The sequence below is a fragment of the Aquarana catesbeiana genome, linkage group LG08 (assembly GCF_042186555.1).
Source record: "Aquarana catesbeiana isolate 2022-GZ linkage group LG08, ASM4218655v1, whole genome shotgun sequence".
NCBI lineage: Eukaryota > Metazoa > Chordata > Amphibia > Anura > Ranidae > Aquarana > Aquarana catesbeiana.
In genome coordinates this window covers 150,806,045-150,821,537 of record NC_133331.1, presented here as the reverse complement: position 1 = coordinate 150,821,537, position 15,493 = coordinate 150,806,045, and the positions used below count along the sequence as shown (strand labels likewise).

At 38.7% G+C, this 15,493-nt stretch overlaps 1 protein-coding gene across 1 annotated transcript in view; it reads left to right on the top strand.

Annotated features, from left to right (window-relative positions):
- NPFFR1 (neuropeptide FF receptor 1) overlaps positions 1-15,493 on the top strand; it is a 618,890-nt gene that overhangs the window by 307,423 nt on the left and 295,974 nt on the right. The window contains exon 2 of the mRNA XM_073596569.1: positions 5,901-6,206. Coding sequence (XP_073452670.1) covers positions 5,901-6,206 — 306 coding nt within the window. The remainder of the gene's footprint in view (positions 1-5,900; positions 6,207-15,493) is intronic.

Here is a 15,493-nt window from a genome sequence, read left to right as displayed (position 1 = left end):
TAAGATGGATAGATAAGGCAGATTTTATCACAAAATAAATATTTGAATGTAGTTATTTAGAGAAAAGAGGCAAAATATTGAATAAGCTCAATGAACACTATGTAATCAGCTTTAGTAGGACACAAATTTAGAAAGAAAACACCAGGCAGGTTTTATCAAAAAATAAATATTAAACTGTATTACTTCATTCACACTATTGCCAATTGGATGCGGGATCCCTGCCAGTTTCAATCCTTGTATGGCCAGCTTAACAGGGAGAACAGCTTGCAATCAAGAACTCAACATTAGAGTGTATTATTTCCCAGAAATAAGCCAGCAAAATATTGTACTGTCTCTGTAAACAGTATTTAGGCACTTTTGCCAGGCCACATTTTGAAAAGTAGACAAACCATGCAGTTTGCTATCAAGAAATACATTTTGTAGTGTAAATATTTCCCATAAAAGGCATTAAAATATTGTACTGAATCCATACGCAGCGTTTAGGAAGGTTTTACAAGGACACATTTTGAACAGGAGAGACACAAGCCAGCATTTAATAAAAATAAATCAACATTAAAGGTTATTTATTTAACTAAAAAAAATCGGCTAAAAAATTGTAGTGACTATGTGTGCAGTATTTAAGCACTTTTACTAGGCCACTTATTTAAGAGGACAGACACCTCCCACACTTTAAAAACAAAAAGAAACAACAACAGAGTAAATCTATTTTACTGAAAAAAAGGCATCAAAAAAGGCATCAAAATATTACATGTGATTTGTCCCTAACAACTCTGTTTCCTATAACACACTGACAAATGACTGCTAGGAACCACGTCTACATAAATTGAGGGTAGGTATGCCCATTCCACCTTAAAGGCATAAGAAAACAATAGAAGCCCATCACAGCGCAATGGCAACTACTCAAATTTTTTACTAGTTAAAAAAATAAGGTGCACAAGAAATGCCTTTCCACAGAACATATAATATATATATTTTCCAGCACACTTACCAGCTAGCCAGCAATTTAGATAAACTTTGAAGATTAAAGATAGACGTGGATTGGTTGACATGTGCAACTGCTCCAGATTTTGGTTGCTCCAGTTTTGATAAATTCCCCTCAGAGATTCTAGTTGCACAGCATTAGCAAATACATGTGCAACCACATTACCTTGTCAAGGACCCTCTATGTAGTGTGGCCCTTAACTCTAATCTATGTCAGCCTACATCTGGGAGCATATAAAAGGATGGATAAATTGAGCACCTAGGCCTCCCCTTACATGCACATATGAAATGTATAAGCAAACAAGAGCATGCGGTTCACACATATGAAAATAACAACTGCTTCACACACTTTGGGAATCACCATGAATTATGCAGTAAGAGGGATAATTCTTCACTGTTATCTCTAAACTGATGACCCAAAAAAGCTTTTATAGCAATATATATATGGAAAATTTTCTGTACTGTAGTATTTCCCCATTTCACAGTCACAAGCAATTTTGAGGCAGGTTATCCAGATAAATATTCATGTAAATGAAAACCCTGTGCGCTACGTTAACTTTCCTTTAAAATCAATCAAATCACAAATGAAATAACACACACAAACAAAACCACCAACCACACAATGTGTTCCCACACCAAAAATAAGAACTCTCAAAAAAAGTGTTGCGCTGTTCAAATAAATATTATATTACATGTTTATTGGTAAAGTCTGTACTATACCTGCAAGGGTTAAAGAATGAACCACTTATGTTTTTTGGGAAATGGGCAGACAGTGGTGAGAGATTGAGTGTATTGTATAAAATGTTGCTATTAAAGCTGCTTCTGTAGAAGTAGTGATGGTCTATTGATACATTATGGAGATTCTTTTCTTTCTCATTCTAATTTGTTAATGTGGAGTGCTGATTAAGCAATTCTGAGGAGGACAGAGTGGCTGAAAGGAGTTTGCATTGCCCTTAGCACTGATAAGTCAATAAAATCTGGTGAGTAGACCCTTAATAAGGGGGGCATCGAGGGCCTTAGACAGCAGGTGAAGAATTCTTATTCAAAGCTTATTTGACTTTTGCAGTCTGAGAAAACCCCACTATATGTTGGTTATTGTAAAAAATACTAGAAAAATCTGTGCTTGAACAACTTGCAAATATTACATAAGCTGCTAGCACATTTGCTGGTCACAAACATAAACAATAAAAAACATAGGATGCAGCACTTATCATAATGGAATGTACTGTATACGTTCAGTTCATCAGCCTAAGAAGAGTATCCCCAAGACACAATAAAAAGTTCAAAAAGTGGATGAATAACCCATATAGAGTCCTTCAGCTTTAGAAAAGATGGTAGCTAGATAGAAAACTTAAATTCAGACTGGAGATTGTCACCTTCAACACCACCACACACTCTTACAGAGAAAAGTTGACTCCTTAATGCAGTGGGTCAAACACGCATGTAATAGATCCTAGGCAGCCTCATAAGGATTCCCCTTATCTGATGTCTCCTGAACAAGGTTTCCAAATCCTAGTGTCACGATCTCCCATAAGAATATTCAAGTCCACAGTATGTGTCTCTCAAGAAAGTAAATAATACCTCCTCATAGCATATTAAAGCGGAGGTCCACCCTAAAAAAAAAAAAAATACATAAACACGCTCCTTAAAATACATTAAAAAACATTTGTAAAAAATTTTTTTTACTTACCAGAAATGGCTGTTGCTAGGCAGATCATCCTAATCTGTCACTTCCTACTCTGCGGTTCTTGTCTTCTCTCACGTTGTCTCCTGGGAGATGGGGCGCCCAGTAGACAGTCATCCATTCACAAAGTGCTGCGCGACTCGCGTATGCACAGTAGGAAATGGGCAGTGAAGCCGGAAGGCTCCACTGCCTGTTTCCTATCGTTAGGATGGCAGTGCCGGCACCCAATCCGGTGGATGGATCGGCCTCGGGGGGCCGACATCGTGGGCTCGCGGGACAGGTACCATAAGTGCCCTTATTAAAAGTCAGCAGCTACAGTGTTTGTAGTTGCTGACTTAAAAAAAAAAAAAAAACGGCCGGACCTCCGCTTTAAGTTTAAAAAAACATTTAATGAAAGATAGATTAGGACATTTACATGATGTTCAGTTAAAAAGAGCATTCAAAATCGCCTGTGGGGAGTTTGAAACCAAGAAGATGGCGACATCAGAAACCAAGCGGAGCGTGGCCATTTTGTTGGTTGAAAAAATAATCATAAATCCGTGCAATGGGGATAGGTGCAAGTGTAATTCAGAACTGCTGCCTCCACAAATGCAATCCCCACCAAAGTGGAAAAAGCTGAGGTAAAGAAGAATTGGGTGTGGGTGCGGCGCTGTTCTGGTATTCTGATACTATGGCAAAGTGTTGTTATGTTAAAATGACATGCTATTATCACCTCTAGTGGGTGGGTGGAGGTATAAAAATATTGAATAACCGAATTCCTACAAAACTTGATCCCAAAACGTTTTAGAACCTAACAGTGATCTTACATAAAAGTGAAGAGTAATATGTGTATAATTTTCTTCACAAAGGTGGTTGGCCTCATACAATTTACTATCTACCATGTGATACTCCTGTATCCAAAGTACATATCGTGCATTATTTTTGTATCAAAAATACATATTGTGCATTAATAAAGTGCATAATGAAAAAGTGCTGAAGTGAAAAAAATGCTGAAGTGAAAAAATGGGGAGGGGGAGGGGGAGGAAAAAGAGGGGGGGTGGGGGAGGGGAGGGAAGGAGAGGGGAGGGGGGAAAGGGAATGGGGGGAGAGAGGGGGGAAAGGGGAAATGGGAAAATTCAATCGATGATAAAGCAACTTGTGCTTGAAACAACAAGTGTTATTCAGAGAAACAATATTGTTTTAAATAGTCTTATTAAGTGCACAGGTGTTGCTGTGTTTAAAAAGGTTTGTTCCTCTTGATAAAACATTATTGTTCAAATCAATCTTCTTATTCCAGTGTTCTTTAGTGACAGTGCTGTTTATTCATGCTCCTACTGTGCAAACACTCACCGGATACTATCACCCCTGCAGGGGTATTGCGCGGTCACAGTTTATGCCACTGTGCAGCAGTTCTTGGCAATTCTGGGTCGTGTTAATTTAACATGGAAAAAAAAGGGTGCCCATAGCGTAAAAAAGTTTAAAAACTTTATCCCAAAAGTAAACAGAATGGTACACACAATATAAAAGTTCAAGTAAAGCATGAAAGATCTGAGTTTGAACCGTCAAAAAGATCCTACACTCGTTTGTTTGGAGATGATGCAAGACGTTGATCAGGCCACGCCCTACGTGTTTCGTCATTGGACGTCTACGGCAGCTTGCCACTTGCTACATCTCCTACCCTTATATAGTGTGCGGTATTCATACTGCCCTTGCGCACTTAGTTCGACGGTGGCCATTTTGCCTATGATCGTTGCAGACCGAAGTCCGTGGCAATTCCCTATCTCCTGTGGTTATGCAAGTTAGTTCCCACTTAATGTGGTTTAAACTTGTGTTCAAATTGGTGACACCGCAAGTTTGTTGCTGATATCCGGGTTGGTGACACCGCTAATTTAGTACTTTATTTAATCATGTAATGGTATACTTATTGGCGCAAGGCAGATTTGAATAAGTCCCGCATATCACAACCAGGGTCTGTTGTTTTTTAACGGTTATGCACAAGAACATATTAAAGTAAAATTTAAATTAAAATGAAGACACTTAACTAAAAGCATATCAAATTAAAAGGGAATTAATTAAAATCACATTGAATACAGAACAAGACCTTGGTTATTGAATATTTTCATATTGTTAAAAAATTAGATGTTACAATTATTTATATATGAAGTGTAAATTATTTGTATCTGCGATATATGATGTGAATGTTTAAATTCCTGCTGATGGGGAATTAATACTGTGATTAAAAGATTTTGGCTCCGTCAGGATTCTCTGCACGGAAGAAAGAAGGTATCACATAAAAATTTTTAATTAAATAATGGAAAATAGATAGTTATTTTGCCTAGTTCAAGTATGATAAGATCGGTCAATGTTAGCGCTTCTCATTCGGATTCGTTCGGATTCTTTTCATTTTCTCAGTTGGAAAATTCCTACAGGCAATTTTGAATGCTGTTTTTAACTGAACATAATGTGAGTGTCCTAATCTATCTTTCATTAAATGGTGTTTTGAACTTAATACAGGCATTTTCTTGTTTATTTCATTCACTATCTCAAGGTAATAGGATCATAATATATGATCATTTGATTTATTCATTTATTTGTGAATATTTTTAACTATTTTTTTTGTTTTGCTTTTGCTTACTGGGTTCATAGGTTTAGGATTTATCATGCCTAATCATACAGTTAGCCAAAAGCAAGTGGGTATTAAGGTTTCAACATTTATTATATATTTTACATGCTGTTCTAACACAACTCTAACATGCCAGTTAACAAGTTAACAGCAAAAAGCCATAGAAATAAATGAAGGAAAATAATGATTTTATTTATTATTATTATGTATTTATTATTTTATATTATATGCAAGTGTTAAAAAAAACCCTTAGAAACCCCATAGAAAATATTCAGAGACAAATCCTTTAAAAGTCTAGTATTGGCCCTAAACATCAAGTGTCATCTATGCAAAAAGGGACAAATTCTAACTCGTATAAATGAAATAATATTCTTTAATACAAATCTTTCAAAGGAATTTAAAATTGCAGACTTCTACCCTTAAGAAAAAAAGAACCAACATTTTTTAGAGAATCTAGCATGAAACAACAAAGTCATTCCGCTGATTCTTCATGTGAAACAAAAGGTTTGGTCTCTTCTAAAATGTCTCTGAAGATAAAAGCATGATTGTGAATAACTAACATGAAAGTCATTTGAGCACTACATAATCTTAAGAGATCAAAATACTAATTTATTATTCTATTATTTTTTTCAGGACCTGTTGTGCCACCTTTCAACATCAGTTCCCTTGGTTTTGGGAATAAGACCGATGTCTCCAGAGATAATCTAACATTCTCCTTCTACTACCAGCACTCCTCATCTGTAGCCGCTATGTTTATCTTGTCCTATACTTTCATATTTCTTATGTGTATGATTGGCAACATGTTGGTATGCTTTATTGTACTAAAGAATCGCCAGATGCGTACAGTTACCAACATGTTCATTCTGAACCTTGCAGTCAGCGACTTGCTAGTGGGAATTTTCTGTATGCCAACAACTTTGGTGGACAACCTTATTACTGGTAAGTTATACGGTGGCCTAAGTCATAAAAGGAATCTTTTATGCTAGTGTTATTATTTCTCCCTATAGTTGTGTCCATAAGTTTATAATCAGCCCTGAAGCTGCACACGAGGTAAACTTTACAACTTAACAATTACCTAAAACATAAGAGAGCCAGAGGTAGTAGAATGGATATCTGCCACAATCCAGGTGCAAAACTGGGTGGGAGGGCCACATGACAAGGTCTGGCTGGCCGGGTTCGGCCCACGGGCCTTGTGTTTGACATATGTGTTCTAGAGTGATGATTACAATTTACTGACCATGCTAGTCAGCCAAAGTATTTAGGGATTTAAATGACCTAGAGGCTTTTTTCTAAGAATGGACAGCTTTATCACATGAGTAGATAAAGGAACTCATTCACAACTCTTATGAAGCAATGCAAGTAATCACTGATATCAAACACGATAATTAGAATTAAGGGTATGCAAACTTTTGCAATATTTCCCTAGTTTGCTTAATAATAGTGCTATTCTGTGATGCATAAAATTTTTATTTGAATCACATTAAAATAGAAAAATGTGTTTTCTTAAGAAAATGGTCCACATTCTAAAAATTCTGCCAGGGATATGTAAATTATTGAGCAAAACTGTTTCTCAGATCATCTTTATCAGAGAATCCAGTACAAGTATGTTGGACATAAGTGTTGTAAGAGCCTTGTAAGAGGGAATCTAAGCAAGGATACAGAAACAATTACATCAGTTTCTGTAACAGACAAATGGGTTTGTGACTCTAATGCCTCGTACACACGATCCGATTATCGGATGATAAAAAACGCTTTCGGATTATTATAATCTGATCATTAGTATACAGCTTTCAACAGCCGATCACGACAGTCCGTCCAACAAAATCTGAAGGGACAAACAAGAAAACTTTGCTCGGACGATAGCCCATCGTACGACAATCGTTTAATCAGTACAGTATACGTCCCCTAAAAATCGATAGACGAACACCACGCATGATCGGAAACACAAAAATAACCCGAAAGGAGATGGGAGAATGTAAACAATGTTCATACAGCGAAAATGCCCCAACAGAAACTCGCCTGTAACCGATCACAATATTCTTCAGCAATCAATAAACAGATAATATTATTGTAGTTAATTATTTATCATCATGATCCATGAAAATATGATATAATTATGTTATATTATAATAATTATAAGATATTATATTATATAATTACAACGTTCTCCGTTCGTTAAGAGAACAAGCGAAAAAGCGTGTGAAAAGAAACGTCCGGAGAGCAATACATGAATATGCCTGTACACTACGAACGGATAGCCAAAAAGGCGTGGCAGACACAGGGGTCACACGTATATAACATCATTTCCGATACATAGCTACGCACACCAGAAGGTTTTTCCAGAATCGTACGACAAAAATCTTACTTTTCTTAGAGCACATTTTGCACTGTTATATTCGATATTAGTTTTATGCAACAAAATGCGAACGATACGTCGTACGATAATCTGAGGCATTGGGGGTCTATTTATAAATGTCACCTATTAACTGTCAAATTTCACACAGCTTTCACTCAAGATTCACTAATTTTAATTGGATTCATTTGGAAAAATGTGTGAATCCTTGTTAAAGTTGTGTGATTCATGTGTTAAAACATTTCTGAACAGAACCTATAGAATGTAATATTTATTTTTAATTTAAAAAAAAATCTGATATACAGAGAGACTAACAACAAGTTTGAAAAATAAAATCCAGGACCTTACAATGAACAGCAGCATTTTTATTGAATAATACTATACAGTTCTTAAAGATCATGATAGTCAAATACATACTTGTTTTTTAATAACCCACAGGAGATTTACATAATCATGATACATTTATAAATTGAATCCAAGGCTTTACTGTACGGAATATTAGTTGTACAAGGTGACATGTAATTCCTGGCAATAAATCAACAATCTTTGCACTCGCCAATGAACTACAAAGAAAAAGCTGCAGCACCCAAAGTTAAAAAAAACTTCTACAAATGAATAATCTAATGTGCTGAGCTAAAAATCTTAAACTCAAAATCAGTGTCTACACTCTATAATATTGCTCACACAAATGATAAAATAGATTCCACAAATAATATCTTTACAAATAAGTGCTCAATATACAGCATATGTAAAAAAAACCTGTGGGTTTTTTATATATACTGTATAGGCCATATACTGAGTGTATAGGCCATAAGTGCATCAGTCCGTGCTCCAACAATATAGTGATTCTCATTCCCAAAGTACCAGATAAATTCCAATGTGCATGCAAGATATCCAACACCTTCAGAGAGGTAAAAGATGGATTCTCACCTTAAAAAAAAGACCTTTCGATTAAAAAAAGTCAAAACATGCCTGATCCCTATAAAAGCCATGATCAGCTATGCACTGGTTCTCAGGTTCTTCTCCTTCTCACTTGTTTAATCTCACAGTCATAATCAGGTTGTAGATAGAAAAACAAAAAATAGTGCTCACTGTGTACTAAATATGACCCTTTTTATTGAACATAAAACAGCTTTTTCAAAGATACAATCAGTATTGGCTTTAGCACAGCTATGCAGAGCGGGTTGCAACCCGTGGCTCATCGCTCACTATCCGGTTTGGCTGATAGCTTACTCTCTTGGATAGATTGGGTTGCAGCTTGATAAGATCTCTGTGTAGCATGTAGAGCTCCACCCAACACTCATTGCCCCTTGATGAAGTCACATTGATGTAATGCGTAGTGCGGAGATAAAACAAAGATCAAAAATAAGGCATTTAACAATTGATCACTCATTTTATGGGAAAAAAAGCTCCCCACATAAATTACTTTTCTATTTGCAAATTGTGTCTAGTCAAGTAAGCATTTCAAATTACACTGCAACAGCATATTAAATCACCCGACTATACTTAGACCGCAATAACATGTTATATGACACCAAGGATAAGCTTCGAGTTCGAGTCGAACTCACGTTCGACACGAATATCGGCTGTTCGCAAGTTCGCCGAACAGCGAACAATTTGGGGTGTTCGCAGCAAATTCGAATGCCGCGGAACACCCTTTAAAAGTCTATGGGAGAAATCAAAAGTGCTAATTTTAAAGGCTTATATTCATGGTATTGTCATAAAAAGTGTTTGGGGACCTGGGTCCTGCCCCAGGGGACATGGATCAATGCAAAAAAAAGTTTTAAAAACGGCCGTTTTTTCGGGAGCAGTGATTTTAATAATGCTTAAAGTGAAACAATAAAAGTGTAATATCCCTTTAAATTTCGTACCTGGGGGGTGTCTATAGTATGCCTGTAAAGGGGCACATGTTTCCCGTGTTTAGAACAGTCTGACAGCAAAATGACATTTCAAAGGAAAAAAAGTCATTTAAAACTGCTCGCAGCTATTAATGAATTGCCGGTCCGACAATACACATAGAAGTTCATTGATAAAAACGGCATGGGAATTCCCCACAGGGGAACCACGAACCAAAATTTAAAAAAAAAAATGACGTGGGGGGTCCCCCTAAATTCCATACCAGGCCCTTCAGGTCTGGTATGCCAAAATTTTAAAAAAAAAATGACGTGGGGGTCCCCCTAAATTCCATACCACGCCCTTCAGGTCTGGTATGGATATTAAGGGGAACCCCGGCCAAAATGTAAAAAAAAAATGGCATGGGGTCCCCCTCAAAATCTATACCAGACCCTTCAGATCTGGTATGGATTTTAAGGGGGAACCCCGTGCCAAGATTTAAAAAAAACGCACCAACACACACACACACAGTAGAACATGCCAGGCACACATTACACCCCCGATCCCCCAATCACCCCCAATCACCCCCCCCCCCCGTCACACTGACACCAAGCAGTTTTTTTTTTCTGATTACTGCATTGGTGTCAGTTTGTGACAGTTAGTGTGGTAGGGCAGTTAGTATTAGCCCCCTTTAGGTCTAGGATACCCCCCTAACCCCCCTAATAAAGTTTTAACCCCTTGATCATCGCCAGTGTCGCTAAGCGATCATTTTTCTGATCGCTGTATTAGTGTCACTGGTTACGCTAGTTAGGGAGGTAAATATTTAGGTTCGCCGTCAGTGTTTTATAGCATCAGGGACCCCCATATACTACCTAATAAATGTTTTAACCCCTTGATTGCCCCCTAGTTAACCCTTTCACCACTGATCACCATATAACCGTTATGGGTGACGCTGGTTAGTTTGTTTATTTTTTATAGTGTCAGGGCACCCGCCGTTTATTATCGAATAAAGGTTTAGCCCCCTGATCGCCCAGCGGTGATATGCGTTGCCCCAGACAGCGTCAGGTTAGCGCCAGTAGCGATAACACCCACGCACGCAGCATACGCCTCCCTTAGTGGTATAGTATCTGAACGGATCAATATCTGATCCGATCAGATCTATACTAGCGTCCCCAGCAGTTTAGGGTTCCCAAAAACGCAGTGTTAGCGGAATCAGCCCAGATACCTGCTAGCACCTGAGTTTTGCCCCTCGGCCCAGCCCAGCCCACCCAAGTGCAGTATCGATCGATCACTGTCACTTACAAAACACTAAACGCATAACTGCAGCATACGCAGAGTCAGGCCTGATCCCTGCGATCGCTAAAATTTTTTTGGTAGCATTTTGGTGAACTGGCAAGCACCAGCCCCAGGCAGCGTCAGGTTAGCGACAGTACCGCTAACACCCATTCATGCACCGTACGCCTCCCTTAGTGGTATAGTAACTGAACGGATCAATATCTGATCCAATCAGATCTATACTGGCGTCCCCAGCAGTTTAGGGTTCCCAAAAACGCAGTGTTAGCGGGATCAGCCCAGATACCTGCTAGCACCTGCGTTTTGCCCCTCCGCCCAGCCCAGCCCACCCTAGTGCAGTATCGATAGATCACTGTTATTTACAAAACACTAAACGCATAACTGCGATCGCTAACAGTTTTTTTGTAGTGTTTTGGTGAACTGGCAAGCACCAGCGGCCTAGTAGCAGTATTTTGCAGACCTCACTTTTTGTCACAAAGTTTTGAAAATTGAAAAAAGAAAAAAAAATGTTTTTTCTTGCCTTTCTTCATTTTCAAAAACAAATGAGAGCTGGAAAATATTCACCATGCCTCTCAGCAAATAGCTTGGGGTGTCTACTTTCCAAAATGGGGTCATTTGGGGGGGTTTGTGCCACCTGGGCATTCCATGGCCTCCGAAACTGTGATAGGCAGTGAAGAGTGAAATAAAAAATTTACACCCTTAGAAATCCTGAAGGCGGTGATTGGTTTTCGGGGCCCCGTACGCGGCTAGGCTCCCAAAAAGTCCCACACATGTGGTATCCCCGTACTCAGGAGAAGCAGCTAAATGTATTTTGGGGTGCAATTCCACATATGCCCATGGCCTGTGTGAGCGATATATCATTTAGTGACAACTTTGTGCAAAAAAAAAATTTGGCACATTCCCACAACTTGTGTCAAAATATAAAATATTCCATGGACTCAATATGCCTCTAAGCAAATAGCTTGGGGTGTCTACTTTCCAAAATGGGGTCATTTGGGGGGGGGGGTTTGTGCCATCTGGGCATTTTATGGCCTTCAAAACTGTGATAGGTAGTGAGGAGTGAAATCAAAAATTTACGCCCTTAGAAATCCTGAAGGCGGTGATTGGTTTTCGGGGCCCCGTACGCAGCTAGGCTCCCAAAAAGTCTCACACATGTGGTATCCCCGTGCTCAGGAGAAGCAGCTAAATGTATTTTGGGGTGCAATTCCACATATGCCCATGGCCTGTGTGAGCGATATATCATTTAGTGACAACTTTGTGCAAAAAAAAAATTTGGCACATTCCCACAACTTGTGTCAAAATATAAAATATTCCATGGACTCAATATGCCTCTAAGCAAATAGCTTGGGGTGTCTACTTTCCAAAATGGGGTCATTTGGGGGGGGGGGGGGTTTGTGCCATCTGGGCATTTTATGGCCTTCAAAACTGTGATAGGTAGTGAGGAGTGAAATCAAAAATTTACGCCCTTAGAAATCCTGAAGGCGGTGATTGGTTTTCGGGGCCCCGTACGCAGCTAGGCTCCCAAAAAGTCTCACACATGTGGTATCCCCGTGCTCAGGAGAAGCAGCTAAATGTATTTTGGGGTGCAATTCCACATATGCCCATGGCCTGTGTGAGCAATACATCATTTAGTGACAACTTTTTGTATTTTTTTTTTTTTTGTCATTATTCAATCACTTGGGACAAAAAAAATTAATATTCAATGGGCTCAACATGCCTCTCAGCAATTTCCTTGGGGTGTCTACTTTCCAAAATGGGGTCATTTGGGGGGGTTTTGTATTGCCCTGCCATTTTAGCACCTCAAGAAATGACATAGGCAGTCATAAACTAAAAGCTGTGTAAATTCCAGAAAATGTACCCTAGCTTGTAGACGCTATAACTTTTGCGCAAACCAATAAATATACGCTTATTGACATTTTTTTTACCAAAGACATGTGGCTTAATACATTTTGGCCTAAATGTATGACTAAAATTGAGTTTATTGGATTTTTTTATAACAAAAAGTAGAAAATATCATTTTTTTCGAAAATTTTCGGTCTTTTTCCGTTTATAGCGCAAAAAATAAAAACTGCAGAGTTGATCAAATACCATCAAAAGAAATCTCTATTTGTGGGAAGAAAAGGACGCAAATTTCGTTTGGGTACAACATTGCATGACCGCGCAATTAGCAGTTAAAGCGACGCAGTGCCAAATTGTAAAAAGTGCTCTGGTCAGGAAGGGGTTAAATCCTTCCGGGGCTGAAGTGGTTAATGGTGTGCTGCAACACATGTGCGTTGGAGCTGTGCTATTTTAGTGCATTGAGGTGCCTTTAAAAATTAACAGCACAGCAACACACAGTATGGCGTATTACAGCATGCAGCATGACATTTTTTTACACTGAGAGTTCACAAAAGCCAAAATGTATTATATTGCAGCTTACCTATTCTTACATGTGGTGGCTGCATTACTTTTCTTTTTAGACTTTCTTTCCCTTATTTTCACCTGGTGATCTGGCCAGTAAGTCTGTTGTTTTTTTAACAGAATAAGCTCTCTTGCAGATGTAGCAGTTAGAGGGATGTGACAAACCATTTACCACTGAGGGGTAAGGGGGCGCTTACAATGATCAGATTTTATTTATGTAAAACTTTAAACCCAAAAGGAAAAAAATGTTTATAAAGTGTTAGCTGGAGTTCAGCTTCAATGTATTAGTGTATCTAAATCCACTACAACATCTAACACTCCCCTTCCCCCCGACTGACAATGCTGCTGTCCAAAGTTACCCCTGTGCTCATTTATCCAGAGTGGGGGCACTCTAATACAGGAGGTGTGTTACTGGGCAGATCACCAGGTGAAAACAGAGGTAAAAAAGCATAAAAAAGAAAACTAATGCAACTACCACATCTAATGATTTGGTAAGCAGCAATATTTTACATTTTTGATTTCAGGTTTAACACCACTTTAAAAACATTTTTACAGTATTTCAATATTTTTTATATTATTGTTTTAATTATTTAAGCTGAACTTTGTGGACATTTAAAAACTACCATTGCAATGGGGCTCCCCGCTACACTGTTTTTGTCTTGGATAAATTAAAAAGCAGTTTTACTTACCCAATGCCTCACTTTTGGAGGCTCTTGGAGGCTTCTTCCTCTCTATGCGACTAGTCCCCCAAAGTCACTTCTCTTTGACGTTCTTTGGTTGCACTCTCACATCATCACATACAATGCAGGACCATGCAGGAGATAAAAGGAGAACACCAGCTACTAAGGAAGCAAGAGTAGTTTTTAATTCCTCCACAGTTCAGTTTCAAAGAAAGTTAACCACTTCAATACCTGCCATTTTACCCCCTTCCTGCACAGGCCAATATTTTTTGAAAATTAAGAAATTAAATTTGTTATTTTTTAACTTTTTTTTTACATACTGACACCAGTGCAGTACAGCGTTATTATATAATGGGTGTGGTGGTGATCAGGGACACTGACTGGCAACAGTATGTACAACAAAAAAAATTTAGTTTTTTATTACTTTTTTCGAATTTTTTACTTTACGCACTGTGACCAGAGCAATACAATGTTGCCATAGTAACACTGGGAAGGTGATTAGGATTTTTTTTTAGACATTATATGATTGTTTATACCAGTAAATTTCACTGGTATAAGCAACCATTTTTACTCCATTAACCTCTTCGCCCCCACGCTATAGCTGAAAGACGGCTGCAGTGTGGACGCTAATTGCCGGGAGGACGTCCCTGGACATCCTGCTGTTTATTTCCGCAATGCGCGCTCCCGCGGGCGCACATAGGGGGAGTTCTGTGCTGGCCATGTCCCTTGGACACAGCCAGTCACAGATCGCTGAAAACTGCCAATCATAGCTGCTGTTTTCAGCGCGGTTGGTGGTGCCAATGAGAGTTGATCTCATATGTAAACATATGAGATCATCTCTCATCGCCGGCTCTTCCTCCTCACAAGGAGACAGCGTGTGAGGAGAGAGAGCGAACCGCTGCAGCGGTAAGTGTAAAAAAAAAAAAAAAAAATGAAAAAAGTGTCCCCATCTGTCCCTGCCATCTGTCCCCACTGTCATGTCCCTGCCATCTGTCCCCACTGCCATGTCACTGCCATCTGTCCCCACTGCCATCTGTCCCCATTGCCATCTGTCCCCTATGCCACGTATAAGTGCCATCTGTCATCAGTGCCACATATTAGTGTCATTTGTAATCAGTGCCACCTGTCAGTGTCACGTGCCATCTGTCATCAGTGTCATGTGTCATCAGTGCCACATATCAGTACCATCTGTCATCAGTGTCACGTGTTATCAGTGCCATGTATCAGTGCCATCTGTCATCAGTGTAAAGTGTCATCAGTGCCACGTATTAGTGCCATCTGTCATCAGTGCCACGTATTAGTGCCATCTCATCAGTGCCTATTACAATGACAATTTTGTGGGGAAATAAAAAAATCTTCATTTTGCAAAGAATTGTGGGAAAAAATTACAACATCAAAAAGCTCACCATGCATCTTACTAAATACCTTGGAATGTCTACTTTCAAAAAAGGGGTAATTTGGGGGGTATTTGTACTTTCCTGGCTTGTTAGGGTCACAAGAAATGAGGCTACCAGTACATCAGGTGTGATCAATTTTTTATGATTTGCACCATAGTTTGTAGACTCTATAACTTTCACAAAGACCAAATAATATCCACTAATTTGGGTTATTTTTACCAAAGATGTGTAGCAGTATAAATTGTGGCCAAAATTTATGAAGAAAAATTA